This window comes from Chrysemys picta, chromosome 7, assembly GCF_011386835.1.
Source record: "Chrysemys picta bellii isolate R12L10 chromosome 7, ASM1138683v2, whole genome shotgun sequence".
Taxonomy (NCBI): Eukaryota; Metazoa; Chordata; order Testudines; family Emydidae; genus Chrysemys; species Chrysemys picta.
In genome coordinates, this window is record NC_088797.1 from 11,285,626 (window position 1) to 11,303,933 (window position 18,308).

Here is an 18,308-nt window from a genome sequence, read left to right on the forward strand (position 1 = left end):
AGCCCGGCTCTTAAACAGAGCCGGGCTGCCTGAGCGCTACCGACTTCGGGCAGCCCCCATGCCTCCAGACCCTGCGCCCCCAGCCGGGCACTTCCCCTTCCGGGCTCCGGCAGTGCAGGGTCCAGAGGCACGGGGGCTGCCCGAAGCTGGTAGCGCTCGGGCAGCCCGGCTCTTAAACAGAGCCGAAGAGTCGGGGAGGAGCAGAGCCGCCATTTTCCCGGACATGTTCGGCATTTTGGCAATTCCCCCCGGATGGGGGTTTGACTGCCGAAAAGCCAGACATGTCCGGGAAAAAGAGGACGTATGGTAACCCTACTCTGAGGTTCACTGCCACCCTTTTTTGGCACTGTAAACATACCTTTGGGTATATACTCAAGTCTAAGCACTTGAGTAGTTCCACTGACTTCACAGTGTTCTTTCCAAGAGCGTCCCCCACCCCCCCACACACACACCCCCCCCACACACCTCTTTACTGTTGCTGTGGGTATATAAAACAGTACCAGGAAAGTGAAAATTACTATTTCAAAAAAATAAGAGAAAACAATTGTGAAAATCATAAAAATTGATATGCCCAGGAGGTTAATCTAGTCGAGTCTAATCTATTGGTGATAGCCCCAGTCACTGTAGTTTCTATATGCTGATCCTCTGTGCAGGGAGACTGTTTTGGGTAACAGCAGCAATCAAATGAACTAGAAAGCCCTGTAGGAGCTGAGCTGCCAGGCTGGGGATCATTAGTCAATGTGGAAATGAGCTCTGCTGGATCTTCAAAGATCTGTGAATTCCCTTCCCGAGACACTGAGGGAATAAACAATAGGAAACTCTGGGCCAGATTCCAATGCCTCACACTGAAAAGTACTGTCCTCCATGTTTATTTCCATTTAAATCAATGTGGTACAGATAGCAAAGTCTGGCCTTCTGTGAGTTGTGTGTGGGAACAGCCTACCTGGGGGAGTTTGTCAACTAATTTTAGTGTTGCTTTATTTGCTATGAAGTGATCACTACTTTTGTTTTGTACACAACTGGAATTAGTTGACAGTTAAAGTTGTAATTTCAAATGGCATTATAGGGAAATTGAAAAACATTCTAACCAATAAAAGGAGGAAAACAAAAGTTTTTTTAAAAAAATTATAAATATACGACTGTTGTAATATGTATCTGATAGTGTTCTAGGATGATTTTGATAAAATATAGTCAAGGACAGAAGGTAAGTGTCATGGGTACACATCTGTATTCCATTTCTTTATGAGATTTACTGAAGACACACAATAGATTAATGTTAGACAAATTTGAATGCATGGTAAGAAAAAAAATGAGAGACAACAAAATGCGCAAGGGCAGACAATAGACTCTCCTGACTAAACAAAGGTTGGGGTTTTTTTTGCAAGAAATCTGCATCATAAAACCACTGCACAAGAGAGTTCTTCTCAGATTTTGGCAAACTGGTTTTAAACTTCCATCTACAATCTCCAGTTTTGCCACAGAACTTTTGAATATATGCTGCAATGTGCACCAGACAACCTATTTGTTAAAAACAAACACACACCACCATAAAAAACTGTGTTGGAATCATGCCTGCAGGAAGGCAAAACTAAGAATATTACAGAGCTGCTCACAAATGCATCCCGATGCAACTCCCAGTGAAGTCAGTGGAAAGTCTGCTATTGACTTACAACTGGGTTCTGGGTTAAAACATATGCAGCCAAATTCAAGGCAGTCTGGATGCACAGACTGTAAATCAGTTCACAATTTATCTTTATGTCAGACAAATCCTGGTTTCCACAAAGATTAATATCATATTGTCTCTGATATTAAATGGGAGACTGCCAATGAGATCAATATTTAGAATAAAAAGTTATTTTTTCTCTTGATTAGTGGGGGAAATAGAGAAGTGGTGCAACTCAGCACGCCATAATGGAAGAACAATTTACACTTTTTAACACTGTCTTTGTCTTGACAAATGTCTGTGTGGATCTGGCTCTAGGCACGGTTTCCATAACCATGCTATTACAAAATATAGAGACTAGTCCTATTCCAATGAAAGTCCCTGGGTCTTTTTTTCCCAATTACGTAAGTGGGAGCTAGATTGGGTCCATGGTTACTGTTCAACCTTTACTGTATTTATGCTGATACGAGTCTCTGTTTATGCACTTTTATCTGTTGCTTGTCATTCCTCAACTTGTCATCACCAGAAGGTGATATTCTCAGACACAGAGCATCAGCCCCAAGAAGTCATAATTCTGGCAACGAAACTTCATTTCTGAAAGTACTTTTCGAATGACATCAGGCTGAAATTAGACTGCGTCCATGGATAGGAGCAACTAGGCTGTGGGTATGAAGTAAACAGAGCTTAGGTAGCAAAAAACAGTCCACCATATTCGCTTTTTGGCAGGCACCCATGACACAGCTAACAAAGTATCTTATACTTTCACTGTATCTCAGATTTCAGCATGAAAAGAGAGGAGCATTAAAGAAAAACCTTTTTAAAAACATCAGTTATTGAAATATATTTCACATAATCTTGTAAGAGGTAGAGATCAGATGGTGTTCTTTGGGGGGGAAAATGTGATACAACTCCAAGTCATCATGTGATGTGGCAGCTACTAAAGTTACTGGTAATTTTTATTAGTATGGCAGAGAGCCGGACAAAGGTCTGCTCTGTAAGCAAGGCCTTTTAAGAAATAAACTAAAGCTTCCTGAACTGATGAGCCCAAACAGGGCTTAGTTGATAGAGGGGGGAATCACAGAGGTTGTGCTCCAGCTCAAACCCGAATGTCTAGACCACAATTTTACAGCCCAAGTCAGCTGACATGGGCCAGCCATGGGTGTTTACACACCACCAAACACAGTTCGTAACTAGAGCGCCTACAAATAATAATATATATATCTAATGGTATTGTCACACTACGCAAATGGCAGGATTGGACACGCTACTTCCACCTATAGTCTGGAGTAGCGAAAATGGGGTGTGAATTTCACCCTATGGTATCCTGCATTTCTTTCCTCTGCAGCACACATATCTCTCTGATATCTTTTGCAGGGTAGGCAAAATGAATTATGCCAGTCTTGGAAAGACCACCTTTCACTATAACAGGTGAACTTTTATTCTTTTCTCTTCACAGAGAGAATTGTTTTATAACCATTATTAAAAGCCACACAATCTTTAGAAAGCTAATATAACACAATTATATTTACGTTGGATACTAAAATACATACAGATGATTTGAAAGCAACACTTTAAGTTCTACATTCAGTTTAAAAGCCCCAGTGCTGAAGCAAAAAAACTGAACTGCTAATGTTGTCGGTCCAGTACCATTTATATTTATGAGGGTCTAACAACTTTACAAGCCCTGTGGCTGCTCTCAGTAGTGAAACCTGAAATAATAAAAATATATTTTATTATTAAAAATATCAAAACATCATGCATAAAGTACAGAAGCAGACAATATTACATGTAATTACATAAAACTGGTAAGCTGTCACCTCTTGAGTATTTAAGTCAAAGAACTGCAGTTAATTATGAACAGCTTTAATGTTTTCTGGTGCAAAGAGTTAATTAACTCAGGAAGAAAAGAGAACATGAATTTAATAACTTTACTGCTATTCAGTTTAACATAACAAATTTGATCAGTTGCTAATCAAGCATCTTTATTTCCATCTTTTCCCTTTTGTCTATAACACAAACGATTTCTTAACATATGCTAACAATTAGCAATTCTTAAAACACCTACTCAACTGCATATTGAAATATATGTGTTGTGGAGTAAAAGAATTTTATTTGATTCAAATGTTAATCAGAAGCAACTTTGCATTATTTTTGTTACAAGACTAGACCCCAATATCTTATTTCAGTGACTACGTAGTGTACATGATACAGATGAAATATGACGTTGTAAAAAACACCCAGGCATGAGCCCAGCACTGCAATCAGATGTGCATGGGTATACCGCTGTACTGATGCAAAAACCCACTGAAGTCAATGAGGTTCTCTGGGGGGCCCACCAAGATTCAACTACAGGATCAGGACCAAGGACCCTTTGAAATGTTATCTAAAGACAGGGTTCCACTGATATATCCAGTATATTAGCATTTTCTAGAAAATCTCCACATTCCATTTAATGCAAAGTAAAAGAAGCCATGCAAGCTCTATTCAAGCGCATTTTGAATAGCAATGATCTGAACATACAATCGCTTTTGTAGTTAATTTGCACTTATTTTATTCATATCTTTTGATACAATTGACATGGTAATTCATTGCACATGTACTAAATTAAGGATGATTGCGCCTGATTGCCCAATTATTGTAAAATGCACAAACTGTGTGAAAATAGTTGATAGGACAGTGCATGTTTTCTCTACAAAGCCTCTCAGAGTACTTCAAATCTAAGAAAAAAAATAATCCAACAGATAATCATAACGGTTTGGCTTCAACTGCGGAAAACTGAACAGAGAATGATTTAAAGCTCAAGGAACTGCACCATATGTGAAAAGGAGATTAAATCATCTCATTGTTATGTATTCAATATGTCACATTAAAAGAAAAAGGATCAGTCTAGTGGAGTCTGACATATTTCTATTTTGTCCTGAAGAACGAAATAGGAAATAGCTATTTATCAGTTTTTCCTTTGAAATAATAATAATACAAATGCATACAACTGACATTATCAAAGCCTGAGCACTTCCTGTTTTCTTCCCAAATGGTATAAAGAGTTGTTCCTTCTGCTACAGAGATTAATAGCTACACCAGAGACAAGATGTCCCGAGAGGGTCAGATTTTCCATTGCCTTCTGTAGTCTTTTACCACTGAGCGAAGTGAGTCTCATATGGGTGCAAAATGCTACCACATCATGCTGAGAGCATTTTGCACTCACTTTACGGTTGTAGATGGCTAGACAAGGTTCGATGCAGTGGAGAATCAACCTTAGAGAATATATTCTTCCTAGTCACTTCCTTTTTCTCTCAAGTTTTATTTGTTTTCTGTTACATAGCACCACAAACAAAAACACAGATGCTGTTATGTAATTAACTCCTATGCTACCTAACAGCACTATGTAGAGAAGGAGAAACTTAGGATCCTTAGTACTGTAGCTCCATGGAGCTACGCCAATTTACACCAGTAGAAGATCTGTCCCTTTTTAACACTGCATATTATTAAGGAAACCAAATTATTAAAAAAAAAAAAAAAACACGTTCCCACTAACTTAAAAGGGTTGTCCACTTACAGTCCCAGCATGTCGCTGGTTTATTCCTGGGTTTGAAGCTCTTTTTGGATGACTTCATTACCTCTTTTTAATTTAAAGATACCCATGAGGGAGATATTTATAAGCTTCTATGGATCCAAAATGCCCACAATGTGCAAAGTGTCAACATGCTGTAGATTTTTATTAAAATGGGCAGAGAATGGAATGTTCCTGGTGTATGAAAGGGAAATCATTGAGGGTACTGCTTCAGAAGTTACAGCACAAAATATACTTCAGCTGGGGAACTCCAGTTGCATATCTGGAGAGAGGAATTTAATAATACAGCGAGCCTGACAGAAGGGCATTATTTTCTTTCTTTGCAGTACTTTTTTATTTTCCTCTTGCCAAGTTGTTTTTTTCCTGTTTGAGGCAAGAACTGTAGTACAATACTTAATATAAGATATATTATATTATATTACATCTCTATTTTGTTTTTAATGTTGACCAGCACTCAATTTGGCTTCTCTCTTCGACTCCCCACCTCCCTGCCCCAACTTAGACTACAGCACTAAGTTCAAGCTAGAGAATAAATTTATGGAGGGGGGAAAATAGAGTGAGAACCAAGGCCTCATGTTTTCATTTGGACCTACAGAGTTTTTCCCTTAAATTTGTTACTGTTCTCTTTCATCGGTTGCCAAGTTGCCCCATCCTGCCTTTAGCACAGACATGAACATGCTGCTCCTTTCTGAGACATCATTAATAGACCGGGGCAAACGTCTCTAAAACTTTCCTGTGAATATGCACAAAAATAAAAAGTTGAATTTGCTTCCGCTGTGTTAACAGCCCTTTGGTGTTCACTCCCTACAAATAGGCTTAGTGTGCTTGAGTGTCCTGGCAGGAACATTCACAGGAACAGCCAATTTTAAGTGAAAGTCTGAAAACATTCCTAAAAACCAGACTTGTAAGCACACATATCCACACAGGGAATCTAGTTTTAAGAGCTGTGCTCCTCCATTCATGGAACAGAAACAATACAATGTGACTTAATCAAAACTAAACAACAGCAGCTAGAATTTTAAATTTCAACTAGTGAATACTTGCAATGAACTTCTCATGAATAATTTACGGAGTAAGGTGTATTTATAAAAGTAATGGGTGAATAATTTCAAATTAATTAAAGAGACCTCCCAAGAAAATTCTCATGGGCAATTTGCAAACGGAAGGCTAAATTCCCCTAAATTGCAAAGCAACAGGGCTGGATTCGGATATCCTCGCTCATGTTAAGTAGCACCTTACTCCATGACTGGTGACAAAAATGTGACTCCTGGAGTATGGGTGACAGACGCTAACTCTTAGTCATTGCTGGTAGCATTTGAACACTGGATTTTGCTTGGGTTGCTCTAATGGCAATTTTTTCAGCCCCTTCAGCCTAGCGTACAAGGCTCAGATTAGTTAGCGGTTGGTTGATTAGTTAGTCCTACACAGTTCTGCAAGGGGAGGAGAGGGTGCAAGAAGTTATTCTCTCTCTCTCTCTCTCTCTCTGCAGGAGGGTTGCACAATTCCATCACTGACTGTCCTGTGCTAGTCTATAGCTTGGACTTGGCTCCATATGGAGAAGATGGTGTGCGAGAGGGCTCATGTCCACTTCCTGCCTGCTCTTCTAGCAGAACGGAGCTTGCATAGGGAAGCACATACTGCACCTTGTAAAAAGGTGGCAGGGCAAAAGGCTTTAATGACATATCTTTCATCGGAGTTCACCAGTCTGAGGTGAAGACTGACATTCCAATTGATCAACTCCCAGCCAAAGCTGCAGTAAGACATCGGTACAATAGGATTGTGCATAGAGCCCTGGCTCCTGGAGTGATATGAGTACCTCAGAATCTCAGCTCTCATTTAAAATATAATCTGTCACAATTGCAGAGGGAATCTTAAAACCATGAACAAAGTGTAACGGAGACAGAGACGCAGACTCGGGTGACCAGACAGTAAATGTGAAAAATCGGGACGGGGTGGGGGGGTAATAGTAACCTATATAAGAAAAAGACCCAAAAATCGGGATTGTCCCTATAAAATCGGGACATCTGGTCACCCTAACGCAGACTGACACAATAGCTCTGAGGGGCGTGGACTGCCCCAGCTCCAAGACCCACTGCTTCGGGGACCTTTGTCAACACTGCCCCAGAAAGGGAGAGGAGTGCAACAGGACCAGCCTGCTCTCCCCAACAGATGCACACTTGCCGCTGGGGTAAGTGCAGGGGACCCCCCTGCTGCAGCTCTCAAGGGGAAGGGATCTGTGCTGCTGTTCTTGGGCAGGAAATGTGGGGTCAGCGCCGCAGAGGCTCCAAAGTGCTTTAGGCCCCTGCTCCTAGCCAGCTGTCATCTTCCAGGACAAACACACGCACTTAAATCAGGGACCATTCACAGAGAAACACCAGCAGTCAGCAAGGAATCCTACCACTCCAGATAAAGGGGAGGAAAGAGGAAACTGTCAGCCCCCAAACTGCTATCTTATCTCACATGCTAGCAAGGAAACCTGCAACTAATCCAAATATCTGGACTAGCAAATCACACCCTAGACTAGACAACCAGGTGAAACCCCGCTTAGTTCATTATAAAATTAAAAGAGCCCCTGCCTCCCAACCCCAGCCGTAGATGTTCCTCGGCATACACATTTTATTAATAAAGAACTGAATATCATGCACTTGTGACCTTTCCTTCTGGTGAGTGATCCATCCGGGGGTGTCTGATTCAGCTTCCGCTGTGTTAATTTGGCTTTGGAGCACTTCCACAGGCTACACAGTTAACACAGCTGCCAAATTCAGTTTACTCTGTCTATGACGTACTCTATGTAAGATGAGAAATGGCACTGCTGTTGGAGCAGACCCCTGCAGGGCAAACTCTGCAACTAGCCTCACCAAAGAGCAAACGATCAAACAGATCTACAAAAACACAGGACGAGTCGCTAAAATGTGTGAATATGCTTATATGAAGACTGGTGACGAAAACCACTCAAGACATCATACAAAATCCGTCCATAATTCATAGTAAATGAGTGTCCTTTGGGGTACGAATCAATCAAATCATTTCTGCACTAAGGCGCATCCCTGGCTGCTGAAACAATAAACGCTCCAACAGACAGCATGCTACATGGGGCATCTCCTCAGCTGGGATACGTTCTCATAGCTCTGGCGAAGCCAGTGGGGTTCTGACAATTGACACCAGCTAAGGATCGGCCCCAGTAGGTTTAAAAGTATGCTGATGGGAAGTATTTATTTGCAGGGAATTTAATAAGTCTCCTACTTCCTACGCTAGCACAGAAGCTAAATAAACTGACTCACTAGCTACAGTCAGCAAAGAATGTCAAATTTAATCTATAATCCTACAAAGCAGATGTGTTGAAAAAATGTAAGTAAATTTGGCCTCTATCTAGTTGAGGAAAGATCACATGCTCATCTATGGAACGTGCACAGACCCTTATTCAGAGATGTAATTAGCTGCCATTTTGCTCCCACAACAAAAGCCTACTATCTGATTATAGAGAACGTCTAAGTGTCCCTACAGTGCCTACTTTCATCTCTTTCTTATACAGGATCCAAAACTGCTTCTATTGAAATAAGGGCAAAACTCCCATTGACTTAAACGGGGAAGGAACCAGGCCTTTTATGTGCATGTGTTTGTGAATGCATATGTAACACAGTCTCTTCTGGATCTTACTACAGAACATGTTTAATGGCGCGCTAGTGGTTTATTGTATTACGTAGATTAAAGTATAATTGTTCTAATTGCAGTTTGCCTTGTATTTATAAACCACAGAAATGTACGGTGCGAGCAAACAGAAGGCACAGCAGTCCTGCCATTATAGTGTTACTTCCTAACTTTGCAAGTAATTGTGGAAGACCTGGAAGCAGATTTAGGCCAGCCATTCAAATGTACTTTAGAAGCAGATTTCTAGATAGAGGCAGTTAGGGATAAATTGAACACGGGACAGGGATCCAGGAACTCAAACTTCAAAAACATACATAAGAACGGCCATACTGGGTCAGGGTCCATCTAGCCCAGTATCCTGTCTTCCGACAGAGGCTAATGCCAGGTGCTTAAGAAGGAATGAACAGAACAGGCAAACATTGAGTGATACATCCCCTGTCATCCACTCCCAGCTTCTGGCAATCAGAGGCTAGGGACACCTAGAGCATGGGGTTGCATCCCTGACCATCTTGGCAAATAGCCACTGAAGGGGCTATCCTCCATGACACTGACTTCTTCCAGGAGTCATTTCCCTCTCCGCCTCAGGTTCTCCCATCTGTAAAATGGGGATAATATTTACCCTACAGGGACAATGTGAGAATTATTAACTAGTTAATGTTTGCAATACAATTTGAAGATGTAAAGCGCTATGTAAGCACCAATTATTATTTTTGAACAGAAACTGTAAAACAAAACACTGAATGGGATTTTGCAAGGGGATGGGACCTGTATTTTCCTTACATGTCGATTATGTGTAGTGTTAAAATCCTGAAACATGCAGCATTCATCTAGGGAATAGGTCCTTGGTTAGCAGTAGATGTATACTTCATGGCATGCTGTTTCCTTACTATTACTGGGCTATTGCTCATGTCCGTGATATACAAGCAGTTAAGAAATAATTTTCTAAGGTTATTGACAAATAAGGAGAAGGGGCTATTCACTTTTTTTAAAAATGATTTACTTGTTTTGCATTTAACTTTTTAAAACTGGTGAGAGAGGAACTCCAAACCCAACCTACATAAGGAAACCAAGCTTAAAATGATCTGAGACGTTTTTCAAAAGCTTATCTTGGTATGAAACTATCATGGAATAGCATTTGAAAGCAAATATCAACATAACAATAATTTACTATCAGTTATAAATAAAGACCACTATATTTGTCTGCACATCTTAAAAACCACATAATCCCTGCTCAGCAATTTGAAGCTTTTTGACAGTTCTGAAAATGAAAAATGGCACTCCTTTATTAACAGGCTCTTCAGAATTCATTTACCAGAAGACATGCAGAAAGGAAAGTTTCCAAAAGGAAGCCGCACAATTCACTTTTGATATAAACTGTAAATTTGCTATGATCAGAAATGTAATTAATTCTGGAGTTGCTGTGCTTCCCAGTTTATGCTTTTGGATAGTTTATCGCACTGAAATGAGAGTTCTTTTTAAAGGATTCAGTTGAAGGTCATGCCAGCAATGTATATAAAGCCCTCCATTTTAAATGAACAAATATATAATAGTCTAGGCTCTAGAACAGTGGCTCTCAAACTTTTTTTACTGGTGACCCCTTTCACAAAGCAAGCCTCTGAGTGCGACCCCCCCCCCTTATAAATTAAAAACACTTTTTTATATATTTAACACCATTATAAATGCTGGAGGCAAAGCAGGGTTTGGGGTGGAGGTTGACAGCTCGCAACCCCCCATGTAATAACCTTGTGGCCCCCTGAGGGGTCCCGACCCCCAGTTTGAGAACCCTGCTCTAGATACTTGGGTTACCATCTCTCCTCTGTGTTCTCCCAAAGCAAATGTCATCAGATGAGATGTGTCTGCTCTCTAGCTTTAGGTTCTACCTAGATCCTACTGCTGTGCCCTGTCTGTTTGCAGAATCCTTCTACAAATCTACCTCCCTAAAGACAACCACCAATGCTAGTCTGTAGCTGCCTGCAAGGGCTTTGTATTTGGGTCAATTCAAATTTGTTATCCTGTTTTCATTAGCTCTCCCTTATCTATTCTCTTATCCCCCCTTTTATTTTAGCAGATTGACTGGTTTTTCCTCTGGCATGTTTGACCAAGTTTAATAAATGTTCTGCATTATCGCAGCATTCTATGCACAGCCAAGAATGATGCAGAAGGGATAGATTTTTGCCACTCTACTTTGAGTAGGACCTTACGCCACAAGCAGGCACTATGAAAATGATAAGAATAACTGCAGGATAAGGTACTACTTAATGTGAGTAAAGCTGGTGAAATTGAGCCTCAAACAAACAAAATAAATATTTAGCATCATGAATGGAAGATAACTTCAAACAATTACCTTATGGCTATGCCACTGACTATTTCTTTGTTAGATCCATGTTTTCACTGGCTATACACAATTGTCAAAAATTAAACAACTTCAGCATTGCAACATGGTGTTTAGATTGTGTGAATACGAAGGTGATAAACATGGTTCAGATGCTTTGATAATAAGTATCCCCTCTCCCCTTCTGTATTAGGGCTATCACAGCGTACGAACCATAGTTTGCACAGAAAGCATGTATCTTAGCTTTGAAGCGTCAAACATTTGTTTAGGTTGAACACTCACAGGAAGCAAAGATGATAAAGCACACGGACCATTTTGCTGTATGAACACAAAGCAATGTCAATGCTTTGGAAACTGTGTGCTCAATTTTGACTAGAGGTGTGCAGACACTTAAGGGCACATGAATTAGTAATTCAGCTGATAAGCTGTACCCAGATGGGTACCTGATGAAATCTTGGTAGGTGGTAAATACCACGAATTGCCAGGCTGCTTCTATTCTGGGGATATAACTGAAAAATGTGAACACAACCATAGAACAAATGGACATGTGAGCCCAATCCCACACTACTCACGTAGGGCTGAGTGGTGCTTTTACAGTCTGCCCTGTGGAAGGGGTGACACATAGATGCAGTGCCCCTGGAGCTTACTTCCCTTATGCATCTAAGCAGCTGTTACAGCACACAACTGTGGGTGTGGGGTAACCGGGGCTCCTTCCCTGCCCAATTATTCATAGCAGCAAGTATGAGGAAAGTAGCTCTTCCCACGCCTTATTCCCTGTGTGGCCAAGTAAGGGCAGCAACAAACTGCCTATATGGATCCTGCAAAACAACATAGACACCAAGGGCCAGATTCAGATATCCTTGAGTAGTACCTTACTCCTGGAGTAGTCCTACTGAAGTCAGCAATGCTATTTGTGGAATAGAGTACTACTCAAGGCAAATAAGAGTATCAGAATTTGGCCCTAGACTCCTGGTCCTTTATCAGGTCTTAACGAGACGCGATAAATCGATCCCCGATAAATCGATCGCTACCCGCCAATACGGCAGGTAGTCTGGACATACCCTAACAGGAGGGGTTCTCCCTGCTCTGTAGTTAATCCTCATCCCTGAGAGGTGGTAGATAGAACAAAGGAAGAATTCTTTTGGTGACCCAGTGCGGCCTACACCAGGGGTTAGGTTGGCTTCACTATGTGCTAAAGGATGTGGATTTTTCACACTGCTGAGCAATCTAGCTGGATTGACCTAACTTTTTAGTGTAGGCCTGGCCTCAGAGTAGATCTATACTGTAAACAAAACAAAACAAAAGTGTTCTTAGCTTGGTTTAGGTAACCGAAGTTAAAACAGCAGTGAAGACATTGAAAAACTTGAGCTGCTAGTTGAGCAGCTCAAGTTCCAAGCCTATAGGGCAGCCTAGGGTTGAACTGAGTTGCTGTATCTCCACTTTTATTTTAATCCAGATTAGCTAACCTGAGTTAGGAATGCATTTTTGTGTGTGTGCAGTGTAGACATACCATCAGAAGTGAGTGGGAAGAGGCAATGACAAAGAGGAGCAGAACTAGTCTCTTGCAAGGAAAAGCAGATGCTGTAACAACCACTCTATCAAAAGGTACACAGTAGCCCTTTCCCCTGCCCTCCAGGAGATAACACTGTGCAATGAATGAGGCAAGGGTTCTATGAAAAAAGAAGTCTATGTGCTCATGTAATTAAATAATATATCAAAATTCCTATGCACAAAGAGGCTGAATTAAGGCTGCATAAGCCACATTAATGTTGGCATTTCTTGTCTCCTGAGTACTTGATTGTGAAACCTTAACACTCCTTTAACATAGTTTGTGTGTAACTGTATACAGTAGAACCTCAGAGTTACGAACGCCTCGGGAGCGGAGGTTGTTCGGAACTCTGAACAAAATGTTATGGTTTTTCTTTCAAAAGTTTACAACTGAACACTGACTAAATACAGGTTTGAAACTTTACTATGCAGAAGAAAAACGCTGCTTTTAACCATCTTAATTTAAATGAAACAAGCAGAGAAACAGTTTCCTTACCTTGCCAAATCTTTTTTTTTTTAACTTTCCCTTTTTTTTTAGTAGTTTATGTTTAACACAGTACTGTACTGTACAGTCTTTGCTTCTCCCCCCCCACCCTGCATACTTCTGGTTCCAAATGAGATGTGTGGTTGACCGGTCACTTTTTGTAACTCTGGTGTTCATAACTCTGAGGTTCTATTGTATTTAAGACAGATGTACCTACAGATAGGGTTATTAAAAATGTCACATTATTAAAAAATCCTAACTTGACTAAAGCTTTACAGGTATATTTTGTTTTATGGGAGAGATTCTATACAGAGAAGACTTATATGGAGTCCTTCTTAGAGTTTTGCAGACGCTTTGTGGTTACATTACATCATAAGCATAACTTAAATCAGGGATAGCACTTCTAAACCACTCCACAACTAAGTTCTTATCTTTTAATGACCGTGCTACTGTGATTCTATTCTTCTTCTCCATACGTACTATATTAATATTTTATACTCTCTAAATTGTGAATGCAGTTTACCATAACAGTGTAGAAAATAGCAAATACACATTGTCCTTTGCCAACAGAAAATCCTTAACAGCTGTTTATTGCTCATTTGCAAAACATAACAGCAATGGAATTCCATTACTTAGAGAAACTGACTGTTCCATGATATCCTTGGTAACTAAAGCTTTACTTATCTTTTTGAACAATAGATTCTCAAACTTTCCTCCTCTTACGAAAATAAAAAGACAGTAAGGACACATTTTTAACTGTAAAATGCTCAAATCTGACTCCCAAAAAATTGCTTTCTGTTTCTGAAATCTAACCCTGTTACCCCCCTCCCCTCTCCAAAAAAATCACTCACTGAAACTTATGAAAAACATTTCAAGCTACCAGCTCTTTAACAAGAAGGATATTTTAGTGAGGTCAAGACTAGGAAAATAAGAAGAAATTCAGACTTGCAGTCTGAATAATATTAGGAGTCCAGAATAACATTAGAGAAATTACTTAGGCAAGCTTATAACTGTCTGTACCAAACTTCTGGAACAGGAACTTTTGTCCTCTATCTGTTCTAAACATTTTGCTACCCCTATGAAATGTCTTAGAAACCAAGCTAAATAAAGTTACGGTTTATACAACAGATATTTCACATATGGTTTTAACTAAATAACTGACAAGTCTCCAATAGCTTTAAAAAGAAATAACTGCAGCATACCAAATAGATGCTAACTCCTCAAAAAGCCAGGACATGTACATACCATCCATAATCTGGTTTCTATATTTAGATAAGAGCGCTACGTAAAGCCAGGAAGGTCAGCATTGACTCTGGTCAAACATATTTTAACAGACATCTCTTTACCAGACAATATTTACCATGCTCTACCTCTCCCATACCCCACATTATGCCTTACAGAAGACATGAGATGGAACTTGGCCTATTAAAAGAGACCGGACATCGTGTTCACATACCTCAATAATCCTGTCGTGAATCTGCAGCCCTCCTTCTTTGGCAGCAGGCCCACTGTCAATTATTTTCGATATAAAAATTCCTTCACTAGATGAGCCATCTTGATTGTCCTTTAGGAATGAAAAGAAAAATATAACATTGTACTTTATACCAGTTCTTATACCAGCTCTAATTTGTCTAAGGCTGAATCTTGTCAATGACGCTGCACATGAGCCCCAAAACGCTCAGCGCCAACCTAAAGTAATTATGGTAGTTACTATGGGCTAGATCCTTAAGTGCTGAGTACCTACAACTTCCATTTAAAAATGCAACCACAAACAGGCTTGTATTTGTTATCTCACTTTACACTGATAGTTACCTAAAGCCAGTTCCTGAGAGGTGCTGATCCCCTCCATCATTCATTTGTGTAATAAATATATAATGCAAGAGAACAAATGCAGAAACAGCAATGGCAAATGAAATAAAACTAACAAGCTATTCTTTATGTCCCAGTGGGCCTGCACAATCAGTTCCCGTAAGTGCTAACAGCATAGAGTGGTGATGATGAAGAAGCGTAGTTAAAATGTGTTAATTATGGGGGGAGGGGGAGGGTTTGAGGGGAAACCTCAATGTTAAACTGCCAAGAACAAGCCCAAATTTCTGTCACATTATTGAGAGGCAAAGAAGCTGTTCTATCAAAGTTAAGCTGTTTCCTTTCTGAACTAACAGGACAAATTAAAATCCACCACCTGACCTAATTCAGGTCACATGATGTTGGATCCAGCTAGTCAACATCAAGGGGGGAAAAATAGTAATAAGTGTTCCTGTAAGAAGTTCAGTCCTGGACACTTGCACAGGCAAAACTTCCACTGAAATCAAGGAGTTCAGAACTGAGCAGACTGTGGGTTGTTTAAATTATATACTTTCCACAGTACAGTGGGCTGTTTAGTGTCTGATGGAAAGGACGGTAAATTTCTGAAGCCCCAACAGCAAATGCAGTTTGAAACAAGTTGTTAAAGGACCCAATCCTGTCAGCACTGAACTCATGGGACTACGTATTGACAGGAGCGTGGTCTGCAGGAATGGGCCTTATGTGCTTCAGCATTGTCTACGCAATCCAGATGTGACAGCCCATCCACATCACTTAAGTGTAACTACCTGCGATCATGGATGAAAAACAGTGATACGGGGGGAAAAGCAGACACACCATGTCGGTTTGAATATAAGGCATGAAACCATCTCCTACGGAGCCAAATATGTAGTCAGCAGCATTTCTTTCTCCAAACACTGATCTACGTGCTCTCCCTAACAAGAAAAGGCAAACACGTTTTAACATACCACACATGGCCGGCCACCAATAATATTAAATCCAAGAGAGCCAGAGTCGCGATGAAGGACAAGAGTCAGTGCTTTAGTCTCTTCACCCTAGGAAGAACAGGTAAAAGCATTCAAAACATGTGCATATAGGCAGATGCTAAGATGAGTCATGCTTCCATCTAAATATTTAGTTTGCTGATGAATTCCAGGGGAAGCTGTTTATGGCCAGATTTTCAAGAGTGTTCAAGACCCAGCACTCCCATTGTTCCCACATTCCATCTATTCCATTGTTCCCAATAGGAATTGCTGAGTGCTGAGCTCTTTTGAAAATGAAGAATTTAAGATTTATACATCATTTATTTTGCAAGCTAGAGCAATGAGAACACTTTGCTGTGTCATGTGTCTCAGGTCCATAGCCTAATGGAATAAAAAAAAATGTCCATATGCTATGTAGTAATTATAGCTATCTAAAAATCTTCAGGGTCACCTATAGTCTGTCTCTGATTCTTTTGTGATTGATTCTTGGGATGGCATTTTTATGTTGCCACTCTTTGTCTTGCTGATTACATTATGTTGTCCTAAACTATGAGTGATCCGAAGCAGCAGCAGACATGAAGTGTTATGAAACAGCAATTCTTCTGTGAATTTAGCAGGTAGAACTGACAAAAAGCATCAGACTCCTAACTGTTGTTCAAAGTGAGTATTACAGAGACCAATTCCACTGAGATTCTAATTAATTCGGATCCTATCTATAAAGGCTTGACAGTGATAATAATAGAAAACCTCCTTCACTGAGAATTCCCCCAACTCCCAAAATAGAAAACCCTAAAGTAGCATGTCTCTGATTAGACTGGTAGGAATAATAGATATATTTTATGTATAATGTGCAATAGAGAAGAGGTGAAGGAGATACTCCATATAAACATGATCTGTTGTTCTGTCCTGTGTCCCAAGGTAGCTCCCAAACATAGGAACGTCATTGGCTTATATGATAACATCCTTTCCACGGATAAGTTGAAGCATTGTCATAGTTCTAAGTTGTGTTAAATTACAGTACATGGAAGGCAAAATTAAATGCCTATACTGTTAATGACAAATTTGAATCTTCAAAATCCACTAATTTTGGTCTCAGTCAAGCAGCAGTTAATAATAGCACCTTACGGCTGGGGGGGGAGGAACCCCCACTTGTATATCTTAAGGGTTTCAGAGATGAGACTGTGCAGATATTCAGAGTGATGTGGTGCGTGTCTAAATATAGAGAAGGTCTTATCAGAACTCGAACATTGCTACCTGCAGATTTCTTGCTTTGTTTTAACTAAAAGGTGAAAAAGTTATGAACGCACAAGAATTTGAGGAAGCTATATTACAAGTCTGGTTTTCCTAACCAATTAATGACATAAATTACAACAGTTACTTAGCAACTCAATGCAGATGTTTTTAGTTTGTGCATTTTTCTTTTCACATATCAATTTGAAGTGGTCAATCAAATGTTATAAATGTCAAAGCAATCCAATATCACTGAATCACTCTTGCAGGAAAAAAAGCGATGGGGCCAAATTTTCTGCTGCTGTAAATTGACAGAGCACCACTAACCCAGCAGTGTGACAGAGGGACTCTTGCAGCGTACCCCTTTTCCCCCCAGCTGCCCAATAGCACCCCTTTAGTGGAACTGCATCGACATACACCAGCTGAGAATTTGGCCTATAATATTCCTCAGTTGTATGTGGTCATTTTCTTTCCTGAAGATCACATAAGTAGACTGAGACCTGATCCCAGAAGGTATTGAGCATTCACAGCTCCCATTGATTTCAAGTGGATTTGCACATATTCAGCATTAATTAGAATCAGGCTTGCAGGGAAGAATGAAATACTAGGTGTTTTCCTAGAAATCTTCAAACCCAGACATCAGATAATATTTCAAGGAGAAAACTTTCCAGTCCTCTGAGACCACTTTTAAGGTCTGGTAAGTTCAACATCTGAAGGACAGGTATGCCATTGTCACAAAAGCAGTTTCCTCCTCCTTTCTTTTATACTACTCTATGCAGGAAATTGACTAAGTCAATCAAGAAATAATGACCATACTGCTCTCAGAATGGTTGCTGCAATTAAAACTGAGTTACGTACTTCCATTACAACTCCTGCTTTTGGGGTGGACATTATACTTTTAATACCAAGGAGAAAGGTGTTCCCCGTTGTTTTCCCTCCAATTCCCCTATTTCTACAGTTTGAGCTAAGCATGAAGGAGGATTTTGGAGCAATCTGAAAAATGGTAAAAAAAAAAAAAAAAATTCAAACTTCTTCATGAAAAATAT

At 40.1% G+C, this 18,308-nt stretch overlaps 1 protein-coding gene across 5 annotated transcripts in view; it reads right to left on the minus strand.

Annotated features, from left to right (window-relative positions):
* Positions 1–18,308, minus strand: part of PDZRN3 (PDZ domain containing ring finger 3) — a 202,848-nt gene that overhangs the window by 174,993 nt on the left and 9,547 nt on the right. For 3 of the 5 annotated variants that reach the window (XM_005309106.4, XM_042849924.2, XM_065550787.1), the window contains exons 2-3: positions 16,018–16,104; positions 14,703–14,810 (exon numbers count right to left, since the gene is read on the minus strand). In XM_005309106.4, the coding sequence (XP_005309163.2) occupies positions 14,703–14,810; positions 16,018–16,104 (195 nt within the window). The remainder of the gene's footprint in view (positions 1–14,702; positions 14,811–16,017; positions 16,105–18,308) is intronic. The other 2 variants (XM_042849923.2, XM_042849925.2) reach the window with 1 other exon arrangement.